This window comes from Salvia miltiorrhiza, chromosome 7 (assembly GCF_028751815.1).
Source record: "Salvia miltiorrhiza cultivar Shanhuang (shh) chromosome 7, IMPLAD_Smil_shh, whole genome shotgun sequence".
Lineage (NCBI taxonomy): Eukaryota > Viridiplantae > Streptophyta > Magnoliopsida > Lamiales > Lamiaceae > Salvia > Salvia miltiorrhiza.
The window spans coordinates 16,610,415-16,633,231 of NC_080393.1; the positions used below are offsets into that span (position 1 = coordinate 16,610,415).

Here is a 22,817-nt window from a genome sequence, read left to right on the forward strand (position 1 = left end):
CGGTACACCCGAGTGTACCCAAGACCACTTCTTTAATTATATGGCTATGGTTGTAATTTTCATCGAGGTACACTAGTTATTCATTCATTCCAAATCAACGCAAAACAATTTGATACAAGCAGCGAGGGAAATCAGATGTCCACAGCTTGGCAATTACATAGGCTCATAGCCGCTCGAAATATGCTAACCGCAGTCATTATACAAAAAATAGCAGCCAAATTTCGAGTCATCACATTTTAAAACCACAAGTAGTAATACAAATTACAGTCATCACAAATGGGACCAAACCCCTTATTAATGAAAAGGGCAGACACAGTTCAATTTGCAGTGAAAAGTAAAATAAAATGAGATGAAATGTGTAACAATAAAATGGAGGTTGAATCCACGTATGTATAAATATGGCTCATGCCTCAATCGTAACACTGCACAAGCACGAGCCCAGCGGCTTTATCTCAGAAGTCTGCCATTCGGAGCCCGGTGCAGCATTTGGATCATATAATAGAGTGTGGTAACCAGGATCCTCCTGTGCAGAGAACAGCAAGAGTTTCCCGTCCAAGCTACCAAATCGAAACCCGATGCTTGAGCTACCAGTCACCGGTACTGGTACCATCTTCCACGAATTGTCCGTGGGGTTGTAAATTGCTAATCTGCGTTGATTTTTCCATTCCATGCAGCACAGCTTCTTTCCGAGCACAGCGTGAGCAGTGACCATGACACACCCGTTTTTCATCTGGCACCACGTCTGGCTATCAGGGCTATACACATCAATGAACCGCGAGTTTCCAATTGTGAAGGTCGACCTCCCACCCATAATGTAGAGCTTCCCCTCAACGCCACAGGCAAAGCAACCCCATCTGGGGCGTCGCAGACTCTCTATCATAGTCCACTTGTCAGCTTCAGGGTCGTATACCTCAACAGATGAGAGAGATTCTCCATCCATCCCACATCCTCCAACCGCGTAGATCATACCATTCACTTCAGCACAACCAAAGTCATAGCGTGCCACATTCATGCTAGCTAGTTTCCTCCAGCTGCAAGAGGTACAGAGATTAGGGGGGAAAACATTTTTGTAACTGAATTACTAAATATAAGCAAGTTAGGCTTCCATGATAGAAAATAGAAAATAAATTCGGCATTTGATAGGTAAAAGTATGAATATATAAGTAAATTACGCTAATGCAGAGTCTGAGTAGCTTACACAGTACCTATACTTGGTGCATAGCTGGTTCTTGTTTATCATGTACAAGTTCATCTTTCAAAGAGGAACAGATATAAACTTAAGGAATTTTATTTTGCTAATTCTTGGTATTAGTTCCAAGAAGAATTGTAACTGTGAGTTGAATCATTCAGATAAAACTTGCTGGAACTAGGATAGCCGAAGAAAAGGTCTATTCCAATTGGCTCAGAGCACAAGGGGTTTACACATGAAATTTTATTGAGATGAGTCACCAAGAAAAGGAATGAAACAGTGATCTGTTCCACTGAACGCATATCACCAAACATCAACTGAGAATTAACAAACCATCAAATTTTAGGATAATTTCTTAATAAAATCCCTTGGAGAGAAGCTCTTCTACTAAACTGCATCACCAAGCACGAACCTAATTATATTCAGAATTATCTGCTAGCATCATACGCAAGTAGATAGAGAAAGTTAAAGGCCAAACTAATTCAAGCAAGAAGTTGGACAATTAGAGCAATTAAATGCTTGAGAACTAATTGGCGGAAGGAAGTAAGAGAAAACAAACCAGTTGAGGCAAGAATCGTATTGGTAAACATCTGATGAAACACAAGCAGTTCCATCAGCCATAGAATACCCAGCAAGGACCATAAGCTTTCCATTCAGAACAACTACACTAAAACCTGTTTTAGGAGGCCCAGGCATTGGCACGAGTTCCTGGCGTTTATGTCCAAAACAATCTAGAACCTCCCAGTGGCTCTCCTTTCCTTCAGCGTCTACAGTCAGGACATACAGCCATTCCTCAAGCATTCCAGCGAGTTTACGGACAGTGATGAACTCTTTGCTTTTGACAAAGGACCTCCATCGCTTGGAAACAGCACCCAAGGCAGGAACATAAGAACGCGGAACAAGAGCAAGGCAGTGCTTTGAAACATCATCGGGCAATCCAGGCAAGATGGGACTATGATAATCATCAGCAACCTCAGAAATTAAGAATGATTTGCTTTTAGCATTAACAGCTTCAGGTACTAAGATAGAACCACCTTTTGCAGTTGGAGTATCTAGCTGAAAAGAGTCATAGAACATATCTGATTCTTTGAATCTCTTCACAGAAATAGGACCCGGCATTTTTCTCAAGTCACAGGTTATAGGAATTTGGAACCACAATTTTCGTTAATAAAAGATGTCTCGGAAGACAAGCATCAATGCAACAAAAATAATCTGGGTTTCTAATTAAGAAAATTCATAAAATCCTTCACTAATAGGAATTCTACAAGACCAAGGCATAAAAGATGTTGTGAATCGGATCTTTTGAGCTGTAAAGGCCAACGGTTTTCTATGGTTTGCCCAATCAGATTCAACGTCCATGCCACTTTCACCGACTCTACTACAGTTCAGCTTCGTCAACCCTAAAAAGACTATAAGTAAAATTAAGTTTCCTGAAGTGCTTTTCCCCTCACTCATTGCCCAAGCACCTACAATCATTAATGGACCCATCAAACAAAAGCATATGAAGAGACAAGAAGATAACAAATAATCTATCAATAAGCAGGCACTGTAATGGAGCAAAAAAGTATACCTGACAAGCCCATAGCCTTATGAGTTTTAACCACCGCGGACTTCCATTCCTTTACTGTATAATCGTCTGCATTAAGTAAAAACAATGGAGATAAATATAGACCTCAAATCAGTCCTAATTGGCTAAAAAAATAAACAGGATTCTGAAGAATAGAAGAAGGTACAGATCTTATTATTTCCACTTTTCATGATTAATAAAAATCCCAATAAATCAAGCCAACACTGCAATCACGATCTAACATGAAGTAACGCTTCTGATAAGTAAATAAGTGGCAATATGAACAGAGATCTATTAAAATAAAACTGGTCTTTGAGCAAATCAAATAATTCACAATAATCCAAATTGATGAGCTATTAATATAGTGTCAAGTTGCAACCAACTTGATATGGACGTAATCTATAACAATTTATTAAGGGGAAGATCCCAATAAAAGCGGAGCATGGTTCTATCAAGCTTCCCATTGAGCTGAGAGCTGAGCTACCCCAACTCAGAGCTACCTCCCAAGTCTCACCAACCAAACCCAGTAACCCACCATAGCCCAACTACTCCCCACACAATAAATAAGGGTAGAAATGAAAAGGTGGAAAAACAAACAACAATAAAATAAATAAAAACAATACTACCAATTATATAAATAGGCAGTCATTACACGATTGAAGATGAAATTTCTCAACCTAATTCCGCACCACGAAAAAAAAAAAAAAGACAGATGCACAGATGCAAAGAACATGACAAATGCAACCAATATATTATAATTTAATTGATTGCAAATGCAACCAAGGAACACAATCAAAATTTGTACAAAATATCCTGTAAATCAGAAGAGAAAACCGGTGACAAGTTAGATCCAATACCAAAGCATTTGATAGAGCTACAAAGAAAGCGAGTTCTTTAAAAGAAAGAAAAAAAAATCCAGAATAAAGCAAACACAGCACGCCACTAACAGATCTCAAAGAAGGAAGGAACTAAATTCAAAGAAAGAAAAACGAAAATAAAAAAGTGCACCTTGAAATGCGGAAATTGAGAAAAAAATGGTAGGAGCAAAGAGTAAAAGACGGTGAGTAAATATAGGGATGAGGAAATGGATAAGAGGAAGAAAATGTAGGACAATAATGGAGTGGGTAAGAATGAGATATGGAGAAGAGGCGGCCTGAATCTGATGTTAAAAACGAGGGAAACGGGTATGGAAGTTCCTACACCATCATGTCTCTATTTATTGTGTCTAGAGAGAGAAAGAGAGAGAGAGAGAGAGAGAGAGAGAGAGACCACGTCATATGATCAGAATTCAGCCGGACTCTTCTGTTTGCAGTTATCAATATCATTACACATTGATTAAATTTACTCACTTGAGAAACTCTTTTTGAAAAAAATAAAATAAAATCACAAGAATTCATTCTCAATATCATAAACATTAACAAGAAATAGCTGGGGCTGAAATAAATAAATCTATGCATCGATATCTAAAGAACTAACTCCCGGAGATGAATCATCACAGCGGTCGGCGTTCTCAACAACAGCAAAAAATACACCCAATCTGGGCATCAACTTAGAAGAGACTGAAGGATGCAGCGGCTAAGAGAATCAGGGAGACGAATGCCGCAAGCGGAGAAGCGACCGACTGGGTAGCGACGGGTGTTAGAGCTGGAGAGACTATAGACGGGCGTGCCGTCGGGCTTCAATACGTTGGGCCTCATCGGCGTCCCCTTGTTATGATTCAGCAGCTTCAGCAGGTTCCCGTTGTATCTGTGCATTCTCCGGCGACGCTCCGGCCTCGTCGGCGTCCCCCTTCGACGGCCACCCTGTCTCCGAAATATGCAGCTTCACGTTCTTGTACCCTAGCTTCAAGAGAGAGACGACAGATTGGGGGTGGGAGGCCTCTTTTGGAAAAAAATAAGGGTCCGTTTGATTTGCAGTTTAGGATTGACTAGGATTAAAATTATCTTAAAAAATTAGTGTGGATTAGTGTGAATTTATACTATTTCATGGGTGTTTGATATCATTACTACTTAATCTTATACTATTGTGTTTGATATTCATAGGATTGTGTTGGATTATATTATCTAATACCAAAACTATCCTCATATAATTTTAAAAATACCATGTGTGTCCACCATTAATTGGGCATTTGCATCGATATACGTGAGGAAAGATAGCAAAATTTTTATTCAACTTTGCAGTATTAAAGTTATACGAGGGGGTGGACGGATTATTAGTATGGGTTATTCCCACAAAATAGCATGGAGAAATGGATAAAGTAGGAGTTAATCATATTAACTGCACATGATATCAAACATCACACTAATCTGTATTAATTTAATTTATCCTACCTATAAACCCATATCAAACAGGCCCTAAAAATAAAATAAAAACCATGTACATCTTCCGCACTTAAGATTTATAAAAATAGTCGAATTAATTTTTTGTGTATTTAAATGAATTAAAATTTTAGAACATCTCAAAACTTAGGGGGGTGTATTCGTTCTGGAATTTGATGGATTTCTATGGATTTTAAAAGTCTGGGTGTATTCGTTCAAGACTTTTAAAAGTCTGCAGAAATATAGGTGTATTCGTTCAAGACTTTTAAAAGTCCATATAAATCTGGGTGTATTCGTTCCAGACTTTTTAAAATCCATACAAATTTAGGTGTATTCGTTATTCCATTGACTTAAAATCCGGAATGACTTTCATGGATTTCATCCAAAAAATACACACGACGAAATCCGGCCAAGAACCACGAGAATTGAAATCCATGAAGTTTTAAGCGAGCGCTGAGTTCCAGCGCCCGCGGCCAAGAAGCCAGCGAGCGCTGGAACTCAGCCATCGTTGAGAGTGTCCAGCCCACGCTGGATTTCAGCAACCGTGGGATCCATCAAAGAATGTGGTAAATTACCGTCAAAATAGTATCTCCACGAAAAATCTGGAGCTTCTCCATGGTGGCAGGGTGGAGGGAGACAACGGAGTTGTCGTCGTTGACCGCCTCATCGACGACGAGGCGGTTGGCCGCATTTTTCCTCTCCAAAATCGCGGTTGAGAAGTCATTCTTCCCACCTTTCCTGCTCAGAAAAACAAAATAGACTTCAGATTCCGACGGCGGTTACTTCAAAAGCAAGAGAAACAGAGAAATAGCAACCGATCGAAGACGAGTTGATTCAGAAGCTGTGAGAATTGCGGTGTTGGAGAATCTGGAGATGCGCGTTGGTAGTTTCGCTTGAGAGAATAAAGGGAGCTGTGAGTTGCAAATGTAGAGAAATAGAGATAGTAGATGCGTGTATAATCGGTGCATATATATAGGCACTTCTTCTATAATTCAACTGACTCTAGCTGAATGCTATTTGCTCAAATAGCTTACATATGTTCATCATCCCATCTCAAATTATGGTTTGTGGCCTTTCAGGTTATAGCATCGAGTAAGATTAGACAAAATGGGAGGTGGAAAGGACAAACATGATGAAATTGACAACCCAACGGTCGCTGGGTCTCTCTCTCTCTCTCTCGCTGGAACCCAGCGCTCGCTGGGTTTCCAGCGGTGCTGGGACTCAGCGGGCGTTGGCATCATGGATTTCAATTCCAGAATTATCCCCCAAATTCTTCGAAAATCAGTGAAAATCGGGGTGAAATCCAACCACGAATTCTTTGAAAGTCGTCTGGAATCTATGTGAATTCCATGGAATTTAAATTCCATGGACTTTTTAAAGTCTGTGGAAATCCACAACGAATATACCCCCCTTATACTCTCCCTGGTCGCATAAGAGTATGCTTTTTTTTTTACCACTTTTATGATGAATGGAGGGAGTAACATACTTGAGAGATAAAAATTTTGATAGATAAAGATTTTGATGTAGATTTAACCTAATTAAATGCTTATATTTCCTTAATTGTTTCATTTAAGAAAGTACTTATTAAGCATGGAAGAAAACAGAAATACTCCCTCCGTCCGTCAAAATTATGGCATTTTGCTTGGGCACGGGATTTAATAAAGTGTTGACTTAGTGACTAAATGGTCCCACCATAAAATTTGTAAGGGTATTCTTAATTACAAATGCTTAGTGAATTAATCAAGTAGCACATCTGCCGAGAAAAGTAAGAATTCAAAAATTAAACAATTGAATTAAAAAAATGCAATCATTAGATTTGAAATTAAAAAACTTTTCACTCCATTAACCCAAAAGAAAGGCGGCAATTAAGAATTGTTTACAGCCAATCTGCGTAAAATATTTGGTGGGAAATTTAATTCCCACCAAATTCGAATTGCCCAACACTTCAGAATATAAGGATAATCACTTTACAAATTCATTACACAAAGTTCAGTCTACAAAATGCCTAATCGCTGGAGACCAGATTTTTCAAAAGAAGAAAATGAAAGGTTTCTTCAATGGCTGCTACAACACTCCAAAGATGGAGTTCTTCAAAGAGGGGCACCAAAAGAGGCAGCTGCATTGTTTGGAATTTCATTGAGGTCAGTACGAGAAATATGGGCAACTGCAAAACAACAAATAAAGAAAGGTGAAGCTGTGCATTTTCATAACAGACGGAAAGGTGTGCAACATTTTGACAAGATAAAGCCTAACGAAGAAATGATAAAAGCATTACCTGTCAAAGAGAGAGGTACAATAAGGAAGATGGCAAGTAAATTAGGCATTTCCAAATCTCTCATTGGTGAATGGATTAAAGATAAATAGCTAAGGCCTCACACAAGTGCCGTGAAGCCAGTACTTACAGAAGACAACAAACTAGCAAGACTTAAATTTAGTTTAAGTCAACTGAATTCTGCAGCCAACATTGATGGGAAATTCACATTTAAAGGTATGCATAATGTAGTTCACATCGACGAGAAATGGTTTTACATGTCAAACGTATCAGAGAGGTATTACTTGCTGCCTAACGAAGAAGATCTGTATAGGACATGTAAATCGAAGAGATTCATTCAAAAGATCATGTTTTTGTCTGCTGTCACCAGACCACAATTTAATGAAACAGGGGAGATGATTTTTGATGGTAAGATAGGGATTTTCCCCTTTACCGAAGTGGTACCTGCACAAAGGAACTCTAAAAATAGAGTTCGAGGCACAATGGAGACCAAGCCTATACAGTCAATTACAAAAAGCATCATCAAAGACTGCATCATAAACCAAGTAAGTTTATTTAACTAATTGTAGCATTCACTATCAGAAAACAAAATAATGAAATTTAACAATCAAGTAATTGTGACATAATCTTGGCGGACGGATGGAGTACATTATACGTGTATTACAGCCTTATTATCATTTCATAAACAAAATAATGAAATTTAACAATCAAGTAATAAAAAAATTCGATTAATCAAATCACTGGACTTGATTTTCGGGCTACTCCTGCAGGGCGTTATTGTAAATTAAAAAAATTTCAATCCTATCCTTTTTTAAAATCAATTTAGACGGCGCATCAATTTAGAGCTAAATTTACCTCTCTAATTTCAGATAGGACCATCTGTCCCATAATATTGTGTGTACCACACAAGATTGCACAGGTGCGGGGGGCGGGTGCGGGAGCGATACGGTTCGAGTGCGGGGATACGGATTTTCAAAAATTATAGGGTGAGATTCGTGAAGGATACGTCTATTATATTTATATATTTTATTATATATAATCAATCAAATACATATATATTTATATATTTTATTATATGTAATCTATCAAATTTAAAAATTAGAATAAAATCTAAAAGGCTATATTAAAAGAACCCATTTAAAATAAAATCAATTATAGCTCCCTAAAATTTGAAAGGCTATATTAGAATAAATGAAAATGAAATACATTTAGGCCCATTTAAAATAATTAGGCCCATTTAAAATTAAATCAATTATTAAAACTTAAAAGTCAAAAGTTTCTCTCTTCACTCTTCACGAATCAGCCCTCTCTCTCTTTTCTCTCTCTCTCTTTCCTCTCTCTCTTTCCTCACAACCTGCCGCCCTCTCTCTCTCTAATCTCTCTATCTGCTACTGCTCCCTCATCTCTCTCTCTCGAAATTGACCATGCCGCCACCCTCCTTCCAGCGAGAATCGTCGGCAGCCGCGCCCCCCTCACGACCCCTCCACTCTTTTCTCTCTCTCTCTTTCCCCACAACGCAGGCGCCTCTCTCCCTCAAAATTTCCGGCGAGATCCACTGGAAACATCGCCTCCTTCCCCTATATCTCTTCAGAACGACAGCCGCGACTCAGCCGGAACGCCGCCATCGCCACCTCCCTCGCCACAGCCGGATTCGCGAGGATGGCGCACCCGATTCGCGAATCTTTTTTTTTTTTTTAATTTTTTGGGGGATTCGCCACCTGGCGAATCCCGTGCGAATCCCACGCGAATCGTACCCGCACCCGCCCCCTGTACGTATCAGATACTGCAATGTATAGTTTTCCGGCGAATCCGTGCATTATAGGTACCACATATATCACTCTTCATTTCTTTGTTTTATAATTATTTTTTATAAAAATAAAAATTATTATTATATTATAAACTCTAATTAGTATTTATCATTGAAAAATTAAAATTTAAAAAATTATATACCCTAACTTTGAATTAATGAACTCAAATAATCTATTATTAATTCAAATAAATATAAAAAAAATAATTATAAACCCTAAATGGATGAGTGAACCCTTGTTAATTATCTTTATATTATATAAAAGCATAATAAATTAAAATTAAATAAAAAATAATTTAAAAATATAAAGAAATGAAGAGTGATACACGTGGTACACACTATAATTTGGGACAGAGGATCCCATTTGCTCTAATCTACCTACCTACTACCTACACTACCAAGGTTGTATTTGATTCTGGTATAGAATTAAGAAATGTCAATGATATTTGATTTGTGGTTTGATCCATTAATTTGATTTTTCATTGTGAGTAATATGTTCATCTGAGCTATTGTCGGTGGACTTATAAATACATTCTCATTCACAAATTTGATTTATGTCGTAATTTGACTTGACAATTTAAAATCGAAAATTTTAAATATAAAAAGTTTTCGATAAAAGTCAAATTTATAAAATTTGGAGAGAAAAAAAAGTTAATTTATTGTAAATACATCAATTTTTTTGAATTTTGAAATTGAACATGACCTTTAAAATTCGAATTCAAAGACCCCAAAATTAGATCTAACATAGAAGCCGGAGTTGTTGGCGTGGCATTGTTGTCCGGTGAGCAAAATTGTGTCATTTTTTAATGATTAAAAATGATGTAGTATTAGTGAAAAAATTGAGGTTGGATATATTAATAAGGGCTTTTAACTAAGAAAAACATTTTACGAAATTAGGGTTCTTCACGGTAGAATTGCATCTCTCTTTTCTTTTGTGTCTCGTTGGTGGAAGGAAAAGAACTCACTACATCATTAATCGCGATGGAAGCAAGAACCCTATTTTTCTCTTTCAAACTCTCAAACAAGCACCTTAATTTTCTCTTCTCTCCTTCAATAGCGACACCACCAAACACCTTCAAGCTCACTTTTTTCGAACTCTAACTAATGAATGTTGAGTTGGAATGCCTAATTGACATGTAGACGATAATCTTTTTGTATTAAAATAGAAAAACAATGTCGCTCTCCTATAATAAAAGCCATGTTATTTAAAAAATTTATACGTCAAATAAGAACAATCACGTTATTAGTTGAAGGATTTCGTTGTGTCAAAAATTAAAAACTTAATAAAGGTTGCATTTTTATAGAAAATTTTAAGGCCATATGTGAATTCAAAATTCATAAAATTTGATGTATTTATGGCAAATTAACCCAAAAAAAAAGGGTGAGACCTCCCCAGCAGCCCAGCTTCATATCTGGCTACTGTTATTGTGATAGAAAAATTAATAGACTCGAGTTTGCATGTCAAGCGGTAAGGGGTTAATGTCAAAGGCTAAAAGTTTTGGGTTCGAGTCCCATGTGGCGTACGTGGCCTTTTAATTTTTTATTTAAATATTATAAATTTATCAAAAAAAGAAGAAAGAAAAATTAGAGTACATCGATTTATAGATTATGTTGGAATATAAGTATATATAATGGAGGATTTATTTAATTGGTAGAAGGAAATTTGGAGAAATTGGTTGTGGACGTGTGTGCTTAGGAATTTGAGTGGGAGGATTGTAGTTTGCTAACACAATCTTCTCTTCAATTCACTTCATTAATTACTTCATTCTTTTTTCATTACATTCCAATCATGGTTACATATTTATAGTGGTGAGTAGATGATTCCTACATTCTCTAGAATATTCTCAACTATTATTTTTCTAATACTTCTCTAGAATTCTCTATACATACTAGAATTCTCTAATTCTAGCTAGTTCTCTTCATCCTAACTTTTTCTCAACTATTCTAGATTATTCCTCTTTCTCTAATACATTCTCAACCATTCTACATTTTTCTTCATTCTCAACTATTCTAGATATTTCTACAAATTTCTTCTAATTTTTTTTTTCTTTCTTTTCTTTTAATTCTAGAATATTCTTTACAAATATCTATTCAAATCAAGTTTATATTCCAACACTCCCCCTTAAACTTGATTTGTCATTCTGAGCAAACTTCTTAATTTGGCGAAATCCTTTCAGGACGTGCCTTGCTTTATATCTTTCAACTTCACCTTTGGACTTCTTCTTAACCTTATGCACCCACTTGACTCCAATGGCCTTGTGCCTTTCCGGTAGTGTCACGAGCTCCCACGTATCATTCTTCTTTATTGATTTGATCTCTTCGCCTCTTATGACTCGCCAATTTTCACTATTTGCCGCTTCTTTAAAGCTAACAGGTTCATAATTAGCAGATAGACAGAATAAGGTAAGATCATCTAACCTTTCAGTATTCTTGTATATCTCATCCAAATTCCTTGCTTGTGGTGTGGCTCTTTCATTTAAGAAAGATGGTGGCGAGTCTTCAGTAACTTGTATAGGTGAAGCTGGCGGAGTCACTACCTCTTGTTGGACTTCTCCAACTTGCTCGACTGTCCTTTCATCATCGAATTGTGGGATGAAGGTGAAGTCACCACTGGGATTAAAATCCCACACTCCTTCTTCGTCGAACTCCACATCTCGACTTATCACTGTTTTCTTGGTATTTGGATTATATAACTTATAGCCTTTAGAGTTAGAGTCGTACCCGATAAAGATGAATGCTTCACTTTTATCGTCGAGCTTCTTCCTTCTCTCATCTAGTACATGCACGTAGGCTTTGCTCCCAAATACCTTTAGGTGAGAAATTCCTGGCTTTCTCCCGCTCCAGGCTTCTTGTGGAGTCATTCCCCACACGCTCCTTGTCGGCGATCGATTGGATAGGTACACCGCGCACGCCACTGCTTCGGCCCAAAACTCTTTAGGCAGATTCTTCGTCTTTAGCATGCTCCTCGCCATCTCCATGATTGTTCTGTTTTTTCTTTCCGCCACTCCGTTCTGTTGGGGAATCTCGGAACTGTCAGGGGCCGTCGAATTCCATTTGCTTCGCAAAATTCTAGAAACTCCCTTGATGTGAATTCTCCACCTCGATCGGACCTCAGGGCCTTGATTTGTCGTCCGCTCTCCTTCTCGACGGCAACTTTGAATTTCTTGAATATATCAAATACTTCTGACTTCTGCTTCAAGAAATATACCCACGTTTTTCTAGAAAAATCATCAATGAAGAGCAGAAAATAATTATTTTTACCGAGGGAGCTTGGCTTGATTGGCCCGCACACATCAGCGTGAATTAAGTCCAGTGGCTTTTGAGCTCTTGAGCTTGACTCCTTTTGGAATGGCTTTCTGAACTGCTTCCCGAGTAGACAACCTTCGCAGAGTTGATCGGGATGCTTGATGGATGTTAAACCTCTCACCATCTCCTTCTTTGACAGCAACTCCAAACCGCCAAAATTTAAGTGCCCAAACCGAAGATGCCACAACCAAGACTTATCTTGGTAACACGCTTTCAGGCATTTTGCCATGTCATTTCGAATATTCAATAAGAACATTCTATTTTTAGACATTGGCACTTTGGCAATAAGATTATTTTTGCCATCTCTTATTGAAAGGTTATAATCTCTCATGTGAATATCATAACCTTTCTCCAAGAGTTGTCCCAAACTCAAGATATTATTTTTCATATTGGGCACGTAATAAACATTGGAAATAAATTCATGACTTCCATTCTTCAAGCGGATTAAAATTTTTCCTTTTCCTTTAACTGGAATTTTAGATTCATCACCAAAGGAGACGTTGCCACTTACCGACTCATCGAGCTCCACGAACATGCTTCTCTTCCCGCACATGTGGTTGCTTGCACCAGTGTCGAGGTACCACGTGTCATCTTGTCTTCCAGCTTCTCCTTTATATGCCAGAAGCACACTACCAATTTCTTGACTTGTATTTTCAGCAAAATTGGCCTTCTCTTCAATCCTTAATTTTTCACTTCTGCACTCGGAAGCATAGTGCCCAAATTTATGGCAATTATAACACTTTATTGAAGACTTATCGTACCTCGACTGCGGGTTGCTCCTCCCCCGACCACTTGTAAACTCATTTCTTTCACCATTGTTGACGAAGCCTCCTCGTCCTCGTCCTCGTCCACGTCCATGTCCACGGCCTCGGCCTCTGCTTCGATCTTGTCCTTGGCCACGTCTTCTCCCGAATTGTCCATGGCCATTGCTCGGACTTTCTTCTTTTTCTTTCGGGCTTACTTGCAACTTTAAAAGTTGCTCTGAAATTTCTTGCTTCTTCTTTTGCTTCTCCTCATATGCTTGCAGCGACCCCAACAAGAGATCGATCGTCATCTCCTCCAAATTTTTAGTTTCTTCAATTGTGATTACTATATGCTCAAATCTTGGAGTTAGTGAGCGTAATATTTTCTCCATAATTCTAACATCCTCCAATTTTTCACCATTTCTTTTCATTTGATTAGACACCGCCAAGACTCTTGAAAAATAATCCGAAATTGACTCGAACTCTTTCATATGCAAAGACTCAAACTCTCCTCTTAAAGTTTGAAGTCGTACCTTTTTTACTTGCTCCGCTCCTTTGCACGCGTTCTGGAGCTTCTCCCACGCTTCTTTGGCGGTGCTCGCGTTCGAGATCTTCTCGAAATCGTTGTCCCCTAGCGCCTGATAAATGAGACAGAGAGCCTTCTTGTCTCTCTTTCTCGCGTCTCGCAATCTATCCTTTTGTTGTTGGGATAGTGCGGCCTCGTCCTGCGGCTCTTCGTAGCCGTTCTCCACGATCTCCCAAACGTCGTGGGCTCCCAATAGCGCCTTCATCTTGATGCTCCAATTGTCGAAGTTGCTCTTGTTGAGCATGGGGACTTGAAACGATTGTAGGTTGGCCATTCCACAGGTAGGATTTTATGGCTCGGATACCACTTTGTTGGAATATAAGTATATATAATGGAGGATTTATTTAATTGGTAGAAGGAAATTTGGAGAAATTGGTTGTGGACGTGTGTGCTTAGGAATTTGAGTGGGAGGATTGTAGTTTGCTAACACAATCTTCTCTTCAATTCACTTCATTAATTACTTCATTCTTTTTCATTACATTCCAATCATGGTTACATATTTATAGTGGTGAGTAGATGATTCCTACATTCTCTAGAATATTCTCAACTATTATTTTTCTAATACTTCTCTAGAATTCTCTATACATACTAGAATTCTCTAATTCTAGCTAGTTCTCTTCATCCTAACTTTTTCTCAACTATTCTAGATTATTCCTCTTTCTCTAATACATTCTCAACCATTCTACATTTTTCTTCATTCTCAACTATTCTAGATATTTCTACAAATTTCTTCTAATTTTTTTTTCTTTCTTTTCTTTTAATTCTAGAATATTCTTTACAAATATCTATTCAAATCAAGTTTATATTCCAACAGATTAGTCATGAATGATAAACCTTAAACTATGAATTATAGCCTAAACCCTAAAACTTGAGTCTTTGACTTTAAAAGCTTAAATAAATTTAATCACTCCCTCCGTTCCTTAAACATCTTTCTAAGGAGAAGCGATACAAATTTTAATAAAAGTTAATTGTGTATTTGATGAATGGAGAATGGGTCTACGAATAAGACTAAACAATAATATAAAAAATGAAGATAGTGACTAATTGATCAATTAAAATAAAACAATTGTGGGTCTATTTATAACAATTGGTGTAAATATATGAGAATTACACGTAAGGGCAAGATGTTTTGTGAACAGACGAAAATAAAAGTAAAAGAAATACTATGTTTCAGGGACATAGGAAGTAGTATGTGTTATATGAGGCACATGTCGATATGGAACGTCATATAATCAAAATACCAAATGCACATAAATTTTTAGCGCTTTTAGTAAATAAGTAAGTATTTTCTCATATTTATTATGAAGCTATGCGACAAAGAAATAAATTGAGCCTATATTTACTTAATTCAGCGAACAGATCGAGCGAGAATGGATGTACGGTGCCAGAGGATTTTGCAGAGATGGTGAAAGGGAGGGAGGGGATGGTGGTGGATAGTGAGTTCCACTCAAAAATAAAAATAAAATAAGTTAACGACGAGAAAACGATCGTTAGCTGGATTTAAATGCACTTTTTATGGATTCTAGGGGTGTATTTGAGCCAAGGTCAAAAATGGGGAATGATACGCTCTAGGGGTGCCCACTTCAGGAGTGAATTTGTACCTTAGCCCTTCAATATATATAACGTCATGTAAAATTGTCAACTATCGATCATAACCAACTTATAATTTTCATTTTTTTTTTTTGTCAATTATGAAAGACAATAGCACAAAAACAGAATGATTAACTAAATATACGGGGACGGAGAAAATCAATATTATACTTTTAAGAATATATTTGCAGCCTAAATTGTAAAAGCATGAGTTTATGTAATAGATATTTTTAAAAGAAGGAGATAAATTAAGGAGACTATATATTGTTATTTACATATTTTTGCAAGACATGGTAAATTTGGGACCGTAAAGGGAATCTTTTCCAATGAATCAATGAGCGAGCGGTCCAAACTCTTACCAATTAAATAATAGAAAGCTGCTCATCACTAAGACTTTTTTTAAATAGGATAAGAATAGAATATTTCAGATCTGTGGTTCAAGATTTTCCAATCAAATAAATTATTATCAAGATATATAGTTTTGTGTTAGGAGCTTATGAATGTCTAGATATGTATAAGAATTACTTATCATGTAGTATATCATTAATTATAGGGTTATTGGCTCTTAAATACACCAACTTTAGGGGTAGTTTGGTTTCGCACATGAACTTTGAAAGGTGTAAAAAAATACATAAACTTTAATGTTGTTGCAATTTTATCACAAATTCAAATATTAGATATTCAAACTCTATAAAAATCTTATAATTTACGGGTTTAGAGATGTCTTATACGATATCTTTTAGAGATGTGTTACACGATGTCATTTTTTAAAACGTCCGATGAAAACACGTCGATATTTCGACTTGCCACGTCATCTTTAATTTGAGAAAAAAATTGAATTTGTGACATCGTATAAGACATCTCTAAAATATATCATATAAGACATCTCTAAACTCGTAAATCGTAAGATTTTTATGGAGTTCAAATATTTAATATTTGAATTTGTGATAAAATTGCTACAACATTAAAGTTCATGTATTTTTTTACACCTTTTAAAGTTCATGTGCAAAACCAAACTAGCCCCAAAGTTGGTGTATTTAGGCCCTAATAACCCTTAATTATAAGTACTAAAGTTAACCTAATTAAGAGACAACTCATTGAGCAATTAAGATAATTAAGTCTAGTATTTTTTTTAATCGGGGTGGCTTAATGGTGAGTAAATACTCCCCAGCTTTCCATAATTAACAAGATTACGACATTCAAATTCTGCAAACGTCCACTTTTAAAAAAAATACAATTCAACATCCACACAAAATACAATTCACACATTGCCATAGAGAGACTTGAATGAATGGCCTATTAAAAAGAGAAATTTTTTTGGTACCTTAGTTTTATCGTTGTCGCTTGAGCTAAGCCTCTTCCACATATGTCAACGTAGACTTCAAGACTAGTTATCAAGATTACTCACACATTTGACAAGTTAGTAGATTGAAGGAAAAAAAAATTGAAAATAATTAATGAAACTATTTAACACATTTTGTATGATGATACCTAAGTTATTTTTAGAGATATATATGTATGGGAATTATGAGGGTTTTGTTCAAATTGCACACACCATTATGAATTCACAAGTTACACTACGAGACAACTAAAAAAATCAATAATAAATTAACATATATGTAATTATGTTTCTATTTCAAAAATTAGATTACTTATTATTCGCCCAATTTATTTTAGAAATAAAATGCACTATATATTTTAATTTAACCAAATATGAATTTTGATTCTAATATGTATCTTAGTGTGAGAAAATTAATCGTATGATGATGTCCTGATTTTTGGAACAATGATATTTCTCCTTCAAATTTGTAGGTGAATAAGTAATCGTGGCCACATATTATTTCATAGACATTCACAAGTCTTGGTTAATTTTATGCTTGCCTTTTACACTTGCTATATATACAATTATCGAATGTAGTCCACTTGTGTAAAGCATAGAGCAAATATTGTAGGCGAAACAATTTTTCTCTTCCCCATAACTAGTTGTGCTATCAAAAAGTCTAATGTATTTAGAGTTTTCTATTCTTCAGTACTATTTAGTCTATTTTATATAGAATATATCTCAACTTTATTTTCGAAAGCTACTATACATTATTGTTTCGGAAATTTTATTCCCCTTTATATTGGATAATTGGCATTTGAATAGCGAATTTTGACCTAATTTATAATTGTGATTCAATTTTTAAAACATAGCAAAAGGTACATATTTTTTTTTTTCTCAAAATTATGATAAAATTAATGTATTTCTAATATATGTACTATATAATTCATAACTTTACGTGGATTGCTCGTACCCTAACTAGAATAGTCATATAAAAATAACATAACATGAAAATAATAATAATAATAAAAAATCCAACAATCAGAGGTGTTAGTAAAAAAATTCCACTATAAACTTATAAATATAAGGTTCAAACACTTGTATATAGATTCGGTTAACCTAAAAATTATTCCATTTGTCATTGAAAATTGTGACTTTATTACTCCCTCCGTCCCACGAATTTTGACACGTATTCCTTTCTGGGCTGTCCCACGAATCTTGACACATTTCTAAATAAGGTAATAATTATTATCATTCTCTCTCCTACTTTATCACTTTTAGTCTTTTATTATCTTCTCTCTCCTACTTTATCACTTTTATACACTACAAAAAAACGCGTTTTTACCGGCGAAAACTACCGACGGCAAAATTGCCGTCGGTAGCTAACGGCGGCACGGCGGCGGCAGTCCAGGCGACCCGAACTTTCGAATTTACCGGCCATCTACCGACGGCAAATTCCCCGCCGTTAGCTAGCGGCGGCGACGCCGCCGTTAATATTAAAATACGCATTAAATAATTTATTTTATAGAATTAACGACGGTAAAGTTGCCGCCGCTAGCTAGCGGCGGCATTTGCCGTCGGTAACCGTTTAAATATAGGGCAGCGGGTTCCTTCTTTTTTCAGTTTCTGCGCCGCACACACACACGAAAATCCACCCCCCCTCCCCTGCCTGCTGCTGCTTCGCCGCCGCCGCCGACCGCCGCCGCCCTAGCAGGTATCTCTCTCTCTCTCTCTCTAGATCTATATATATATATATATATATATATATATATATATCTCATTAATTTTAATTATATATATATAATTATATAATTTTCACTTATATTATTTATTGTAGTTCGACGACCTCGTTTCACCGCCTTCTTCACGACACCCACCGAAAACCACCACCGTACGCTCTCTTATTTATTTATTTATTTATTTAATTATGAATTTATTTATGTATTTAATTATATATTAATTAAATAGATTTATTTGTTATATATAGTTAATTAATTTATAATTGATTTTGTTTATAACTAAATTATATGAAGCATGATTAATTTTAAATTATGAAGCATGATTAATTTTAAATTATATTAATTTAATCAATTAGTTTAAGAATTGTTTGTTAGAATAATTTATATATGTTGGATAATTTTGTTAAATTAAATGTTATGTGCTATGTGTTTATGAAATGTTATATTATTATATATATATATATATATATATTGTGGGATAGATTTAATCAATTTCTTAAGGATCTTCTCCCTTTGGGATAGAAATTGATTATTTCTTAAGGATCTTCTCCCTACAAATGATTGTTTTTAATTTAATTACCATGATTTTTATTGCTTTTATTTGTATTGTATTATTGCTTCGACATTGGGGGGCCGGGTAGACCTAGTATAGGCTTAGTAAATTAGGACCACTATGGTCACTATAGTTGCTGGTAGAGTCGAGCACTTGGTAGTTAGGATAGTGGGGGTTATGCTGTCGAAATTTTGTTAGATTTCAAGTAATTTATTATATGTTATTTGTTTTTTTCAATTAGAATTTGCAAGAAATGGGTGATAATCGTACGTGGATGTACGCGAGATACAATGATCGTACCGCATTTGAAACGGGGCTTGAGTTTTTCCTTGAGTGGGCGTTCAATCAAACGGCCGTACACAGATGGACAAGGTAACATTAGGTGCCCGTGTAAGAAGTGCAAGAATCAAGCGTATTTAGATGTACCTACGGTCAGAGAACATGTTAGTAGGCGTGGATTTGTCCTGAATTACAAAGTTTGGGTTTGTCACGGGGAAGCACCGCTGTCTATGCCGAGAGAACATGCTATAATGAATGAGGATGATGGATTATACAATAACTACGAAAGGATGGTGCATGACCATGCTGGACCTAGTAATTATCAAGATCCTCCAAATCTGGAGCAGCCGCCCAATAATGACGCTCAACAGATTTATAACATGTTGGATGCAGCGGATACTCCATTGTACGCAGGATGTGACACGTACACACAATTAAGTTGGATGACTCAATTCATGAGCATAAAGACTGAAAGCCACATGTCAGAGAGGACTTACAATCAGATGTCTTCGATGATGAAAGCTGCTTTACCAGAGGGTAACAACTGTCCAGAAGACTTCTATAGTACGAAAAGAAATCTACGTGGTTTGGGTTTGCCAGTAGAGAAGATCGATTGTTGTGTTAATAACTGCATGTTGTATTGGGGGGAAACTAGTGAGCTACATAGTTGTATGTTCTGTGACCAATCACGATATAAGGACAGCTTGCGTGCATCTGGGAGTCGCAGAAAGAAACAAGTGCCCGCCAAACAGATGCACTATTTTCCCTTGACGCCCCGATTGCAGAGATTGTTTGCATCTCCTGCAACTGCTGAACATATGCGGTGGCATGCGACCTCCACAGACGATGGGATAATGCGCCACCCGGCCGACTCTCCGGCATGGAAACATTTGAATTCAGTCTTTCCTGGATTCGCCGATGAGATCAGAAATGTGAGATTGGGCCCTCTCTACAGATGGTTTTGCCCCATTTGCACAATCAGGGTGTCAATATTCTTCTTGGCCAGTTATTGTCACGCCGTATAACCTGCCTCCGTGGTTGTGCATGAAAGAACAATTCATGTTCCTCACAGTCCTCGTGCCTGGCCCATCAAACCCAAAGATGAAGTTGGACGTATTCTTACAGCCATTGATACACGAGTTAAAATCTCTGTGGGAGGTTGGTGTGAACACTTACGACATATCGTTGAAGCAAAATTTCCAGATGCGAGCAGCTCTGATATGGACTATCAGTGATTTTCCAGCGTACGCTATGTTGTCTGGGTGGGGTACAGCTGGGAAATTGGCATGTCCACATTGCATGGAGAATACAGAAGCATTCACTTTTGCCGATGAGTGGAAAACAATCGTGGGTTTGATAATCATCGGAAGTTCTTACCTCCTAACCATGTGCTTAGGAGAAACAAAACTTCATTCTTGAGGAATAATACATATAAATATATCATATTAAATTGTTAAAATGTTTGATATTAAATTAATTCTCTTTCTTTCACAGAAAGAGTTTATGTGGCAGCGCGATGATGAGCGTGACGTGAGGAAAATGTGGGAGACAAAAGCCCGCAAAAGGTACTCCGACATGATGAGCGACTACAAGACAGATCTCAAGCAGTGTATCCGCCAAGGGAGAGAGATGTCTAGGCCCGTCTGGATGACTCCCGATTTTTGGACTGGACTCCGGGGATTACTGGCATCAGCCCGAGGTTGAGGCTGTTTCAAATCGAGCACGTGCCAACCGGATGTCCGAGCCCGATGGGGAGGGTACAGGGATCAGTAGGCACGTGGGCGGGTCCCAGTCGACTCGTATCCTGCAAGCAGTATATGGTATGTAATTAACAAATAATTAAGTATATATAAATTAAATTAATATATTGACTAATATAACTTATTATCTTATATAAATGCATCTACAGAGCTTGGATCCTGGTACTCCCCAGGATGCACCGAACTATGCCACCTTCCTCCGCCTCCACACGTACGCCGACGGAAGTTATACGTCGGAGAGAGATGCTAGAATTGACGTAAGTGTTTAAGTTTATTCAAATATTTAGTGAATGTATTTATTTTCTAACAATTATGCATTGTTATGTATGTATTAGGCCGAGGTTCATCGACTGGCCGCTGCCACAGGACGACAGGAGCGGCTAGACGAGGTGTATTTGGAGGTGGTGCAAATTGATAGGTCACGGATCTACGGCGTCGGAGTGCCGGGCAGAGTCAGGCTAGTAGGGGGTCTATCCGCAGCACGGGCAGTTCTGCGGTGTCTCAGCAGCTTTATGAGACACGGATCTCCACGCTGGAGGAGCAATTGGCGGCAGAGCAAGCACAACGCCAACAGATGGAGGACCGCATGGCGGCAGAGCAAGCACAACGCCAACAGATAGAGGATCCGCATGGCTCAATTGGAGGCGTTTATGAGGATGTATAATGCTCAGCCACCTCCAGGCCTGATGCCGATGATGATGATGATGATGCTTAGAATTATTAAAGCTATATATTTATGTTTTCAAACAAAATTACTTTGCACTTTCTTTTCAAATTTATGTTTTATTGAACTATATATTCAAGTGCTTTAATTATTAAAACTATATATGTTTTATATATTTAAGGCAATGGATGATGATGATTGCATTTAACATAAACAAATAAATTCAAATCACATTATAATAACCAAATTAAAAACACTTTTGGTGTATTAATGTTAAAAAAATAAAAATAATAATTAATTAATTAATTATTATTAATTAAATATTTTTACCGACGATAAAAATAAGGACCGAACGAACTCGCTCACTAATTAACAACATATTTCAGGTATTATCTCCACATATTCAAAGATTATAATTATATGAGTGAGTATATAGCATTTAAATGAATTAATAGATGTAGATATATCATAATACGAGTGTTCTGTACTGGTGATCACTCGAAAAGAATTTCAAAGTTAAGCGTGCTTGACACAGAGCACAAGCAAGATGGGTGACCCACTGGGAAGTCGGGTCGCCGACTAGGAAGTTCGTCTAAAGTATGCAATACCGTATAAATACGAAATAATTGTGGATATACAATATACAATAAAATAAATAAATAAATAAATAAATAAATAAATAAAATAAAATAAAATAAAATAAAAAAATAAAATAAAAACATTACCGTGGGCAAAACGCCGTCGGTAGTTACCGACGGCAATTTGCCCTCGGTAAATACACGGCCATCCTCCGGCATGACCCACCGGCCGGCGGTAGCTTGTTACCGACGGCGTTTCGCCGCCGCTATTACCGGCGCCGTCGCTAGTTTTCCGGCAAGGTCAGCCGGACTCCGGTGGCTCTCTAACCGACGGCAAAATAGCCCTCGGTAACTAGCGGCGGTGTATGCCGCCGCTAATTCTCCGGCTAGGCTCCGCCGTTTAAACGGCGACAATTCCGCGGCATCGCCGCCGTTAACCTGCCGACGGCGGATGTTCGCCGCCGTTATTGTTCCGTTTGCCGACGAACCTTTTAGCGGCGGGGAGCTTGCCGCCGTTATCATCGCCGCCGGTAACACTATTACCG

The 22,817-nt window shown here is 37.2% G+C and overlaps 1 protein-coding gene and 1 long non-coding RNA gene across 4 annotated transcripts; both read right to left on the reverse strand.

Moving 5' to 3' along the window:
* Nucleotides 1-208: 208 nt before the first annotated feature.
* On the reverse strand, nucleotides 209-4,652 carry LOC130995603 (F-box/kelch-repeat protein At1g67480). Of its 3 annotated transcripts, none has more exons than XM_057920957.1 (4): nucleotides 4,233-4,652; nucleotides 2,760-2,825; nucleotides 1,749-2,655; nucleotides 209-1,031 (listed from the first exon to the last, which is right to left on the reverse strand). In XM_057920957.1, the coding sequence occupies exons 3-4, from the start codon at nucleotides 2,306-2,308 to the stop codon at nucleotides 404-406; spliced, it is 1,188 nt and encodes a 395-aa protein (XP_057776940.1). In that variant the 5' UTR covers nucleotides 2,309-2,655; nucleotides 2,760-2,825; nucleotides 4,233-4,652; the 3' UTR covers nucleotides 209-403. The 3 variants fall into 3 exon arrangements, with proteins under 3 accessions (XP_057776940.1, XP_057776941.1, XP_057776942.1); XM_057920958.1 differs by having other exon boundaries at nucleotides 3,765-4,652; XM_057920959.1 differs by lacking the exon at nucleotides 4,233-4,652 and adding an exon at nucleotides 3,614-3,699.
* Nucleotides 4,653-6,893: 2,241 nt separating this feature from the next.
* Nucleotides 6,894-7,924, reverse strand: LOC130995605 (uncharacterized). Its single transcript, XR_009092217.1, has 2 exons — nucleotides 7,350-7,924; nucleotides 6,894-7,238 (listed from the first exon to the last, which is right to left on the reverse strand). It is a non-coding gene; the product is annotated as an uncharacterized LOC130995605 (long non-coding RNA).
* Nucleotides 7,925-22,817: the final 14,893 nt, after the last annotated feature.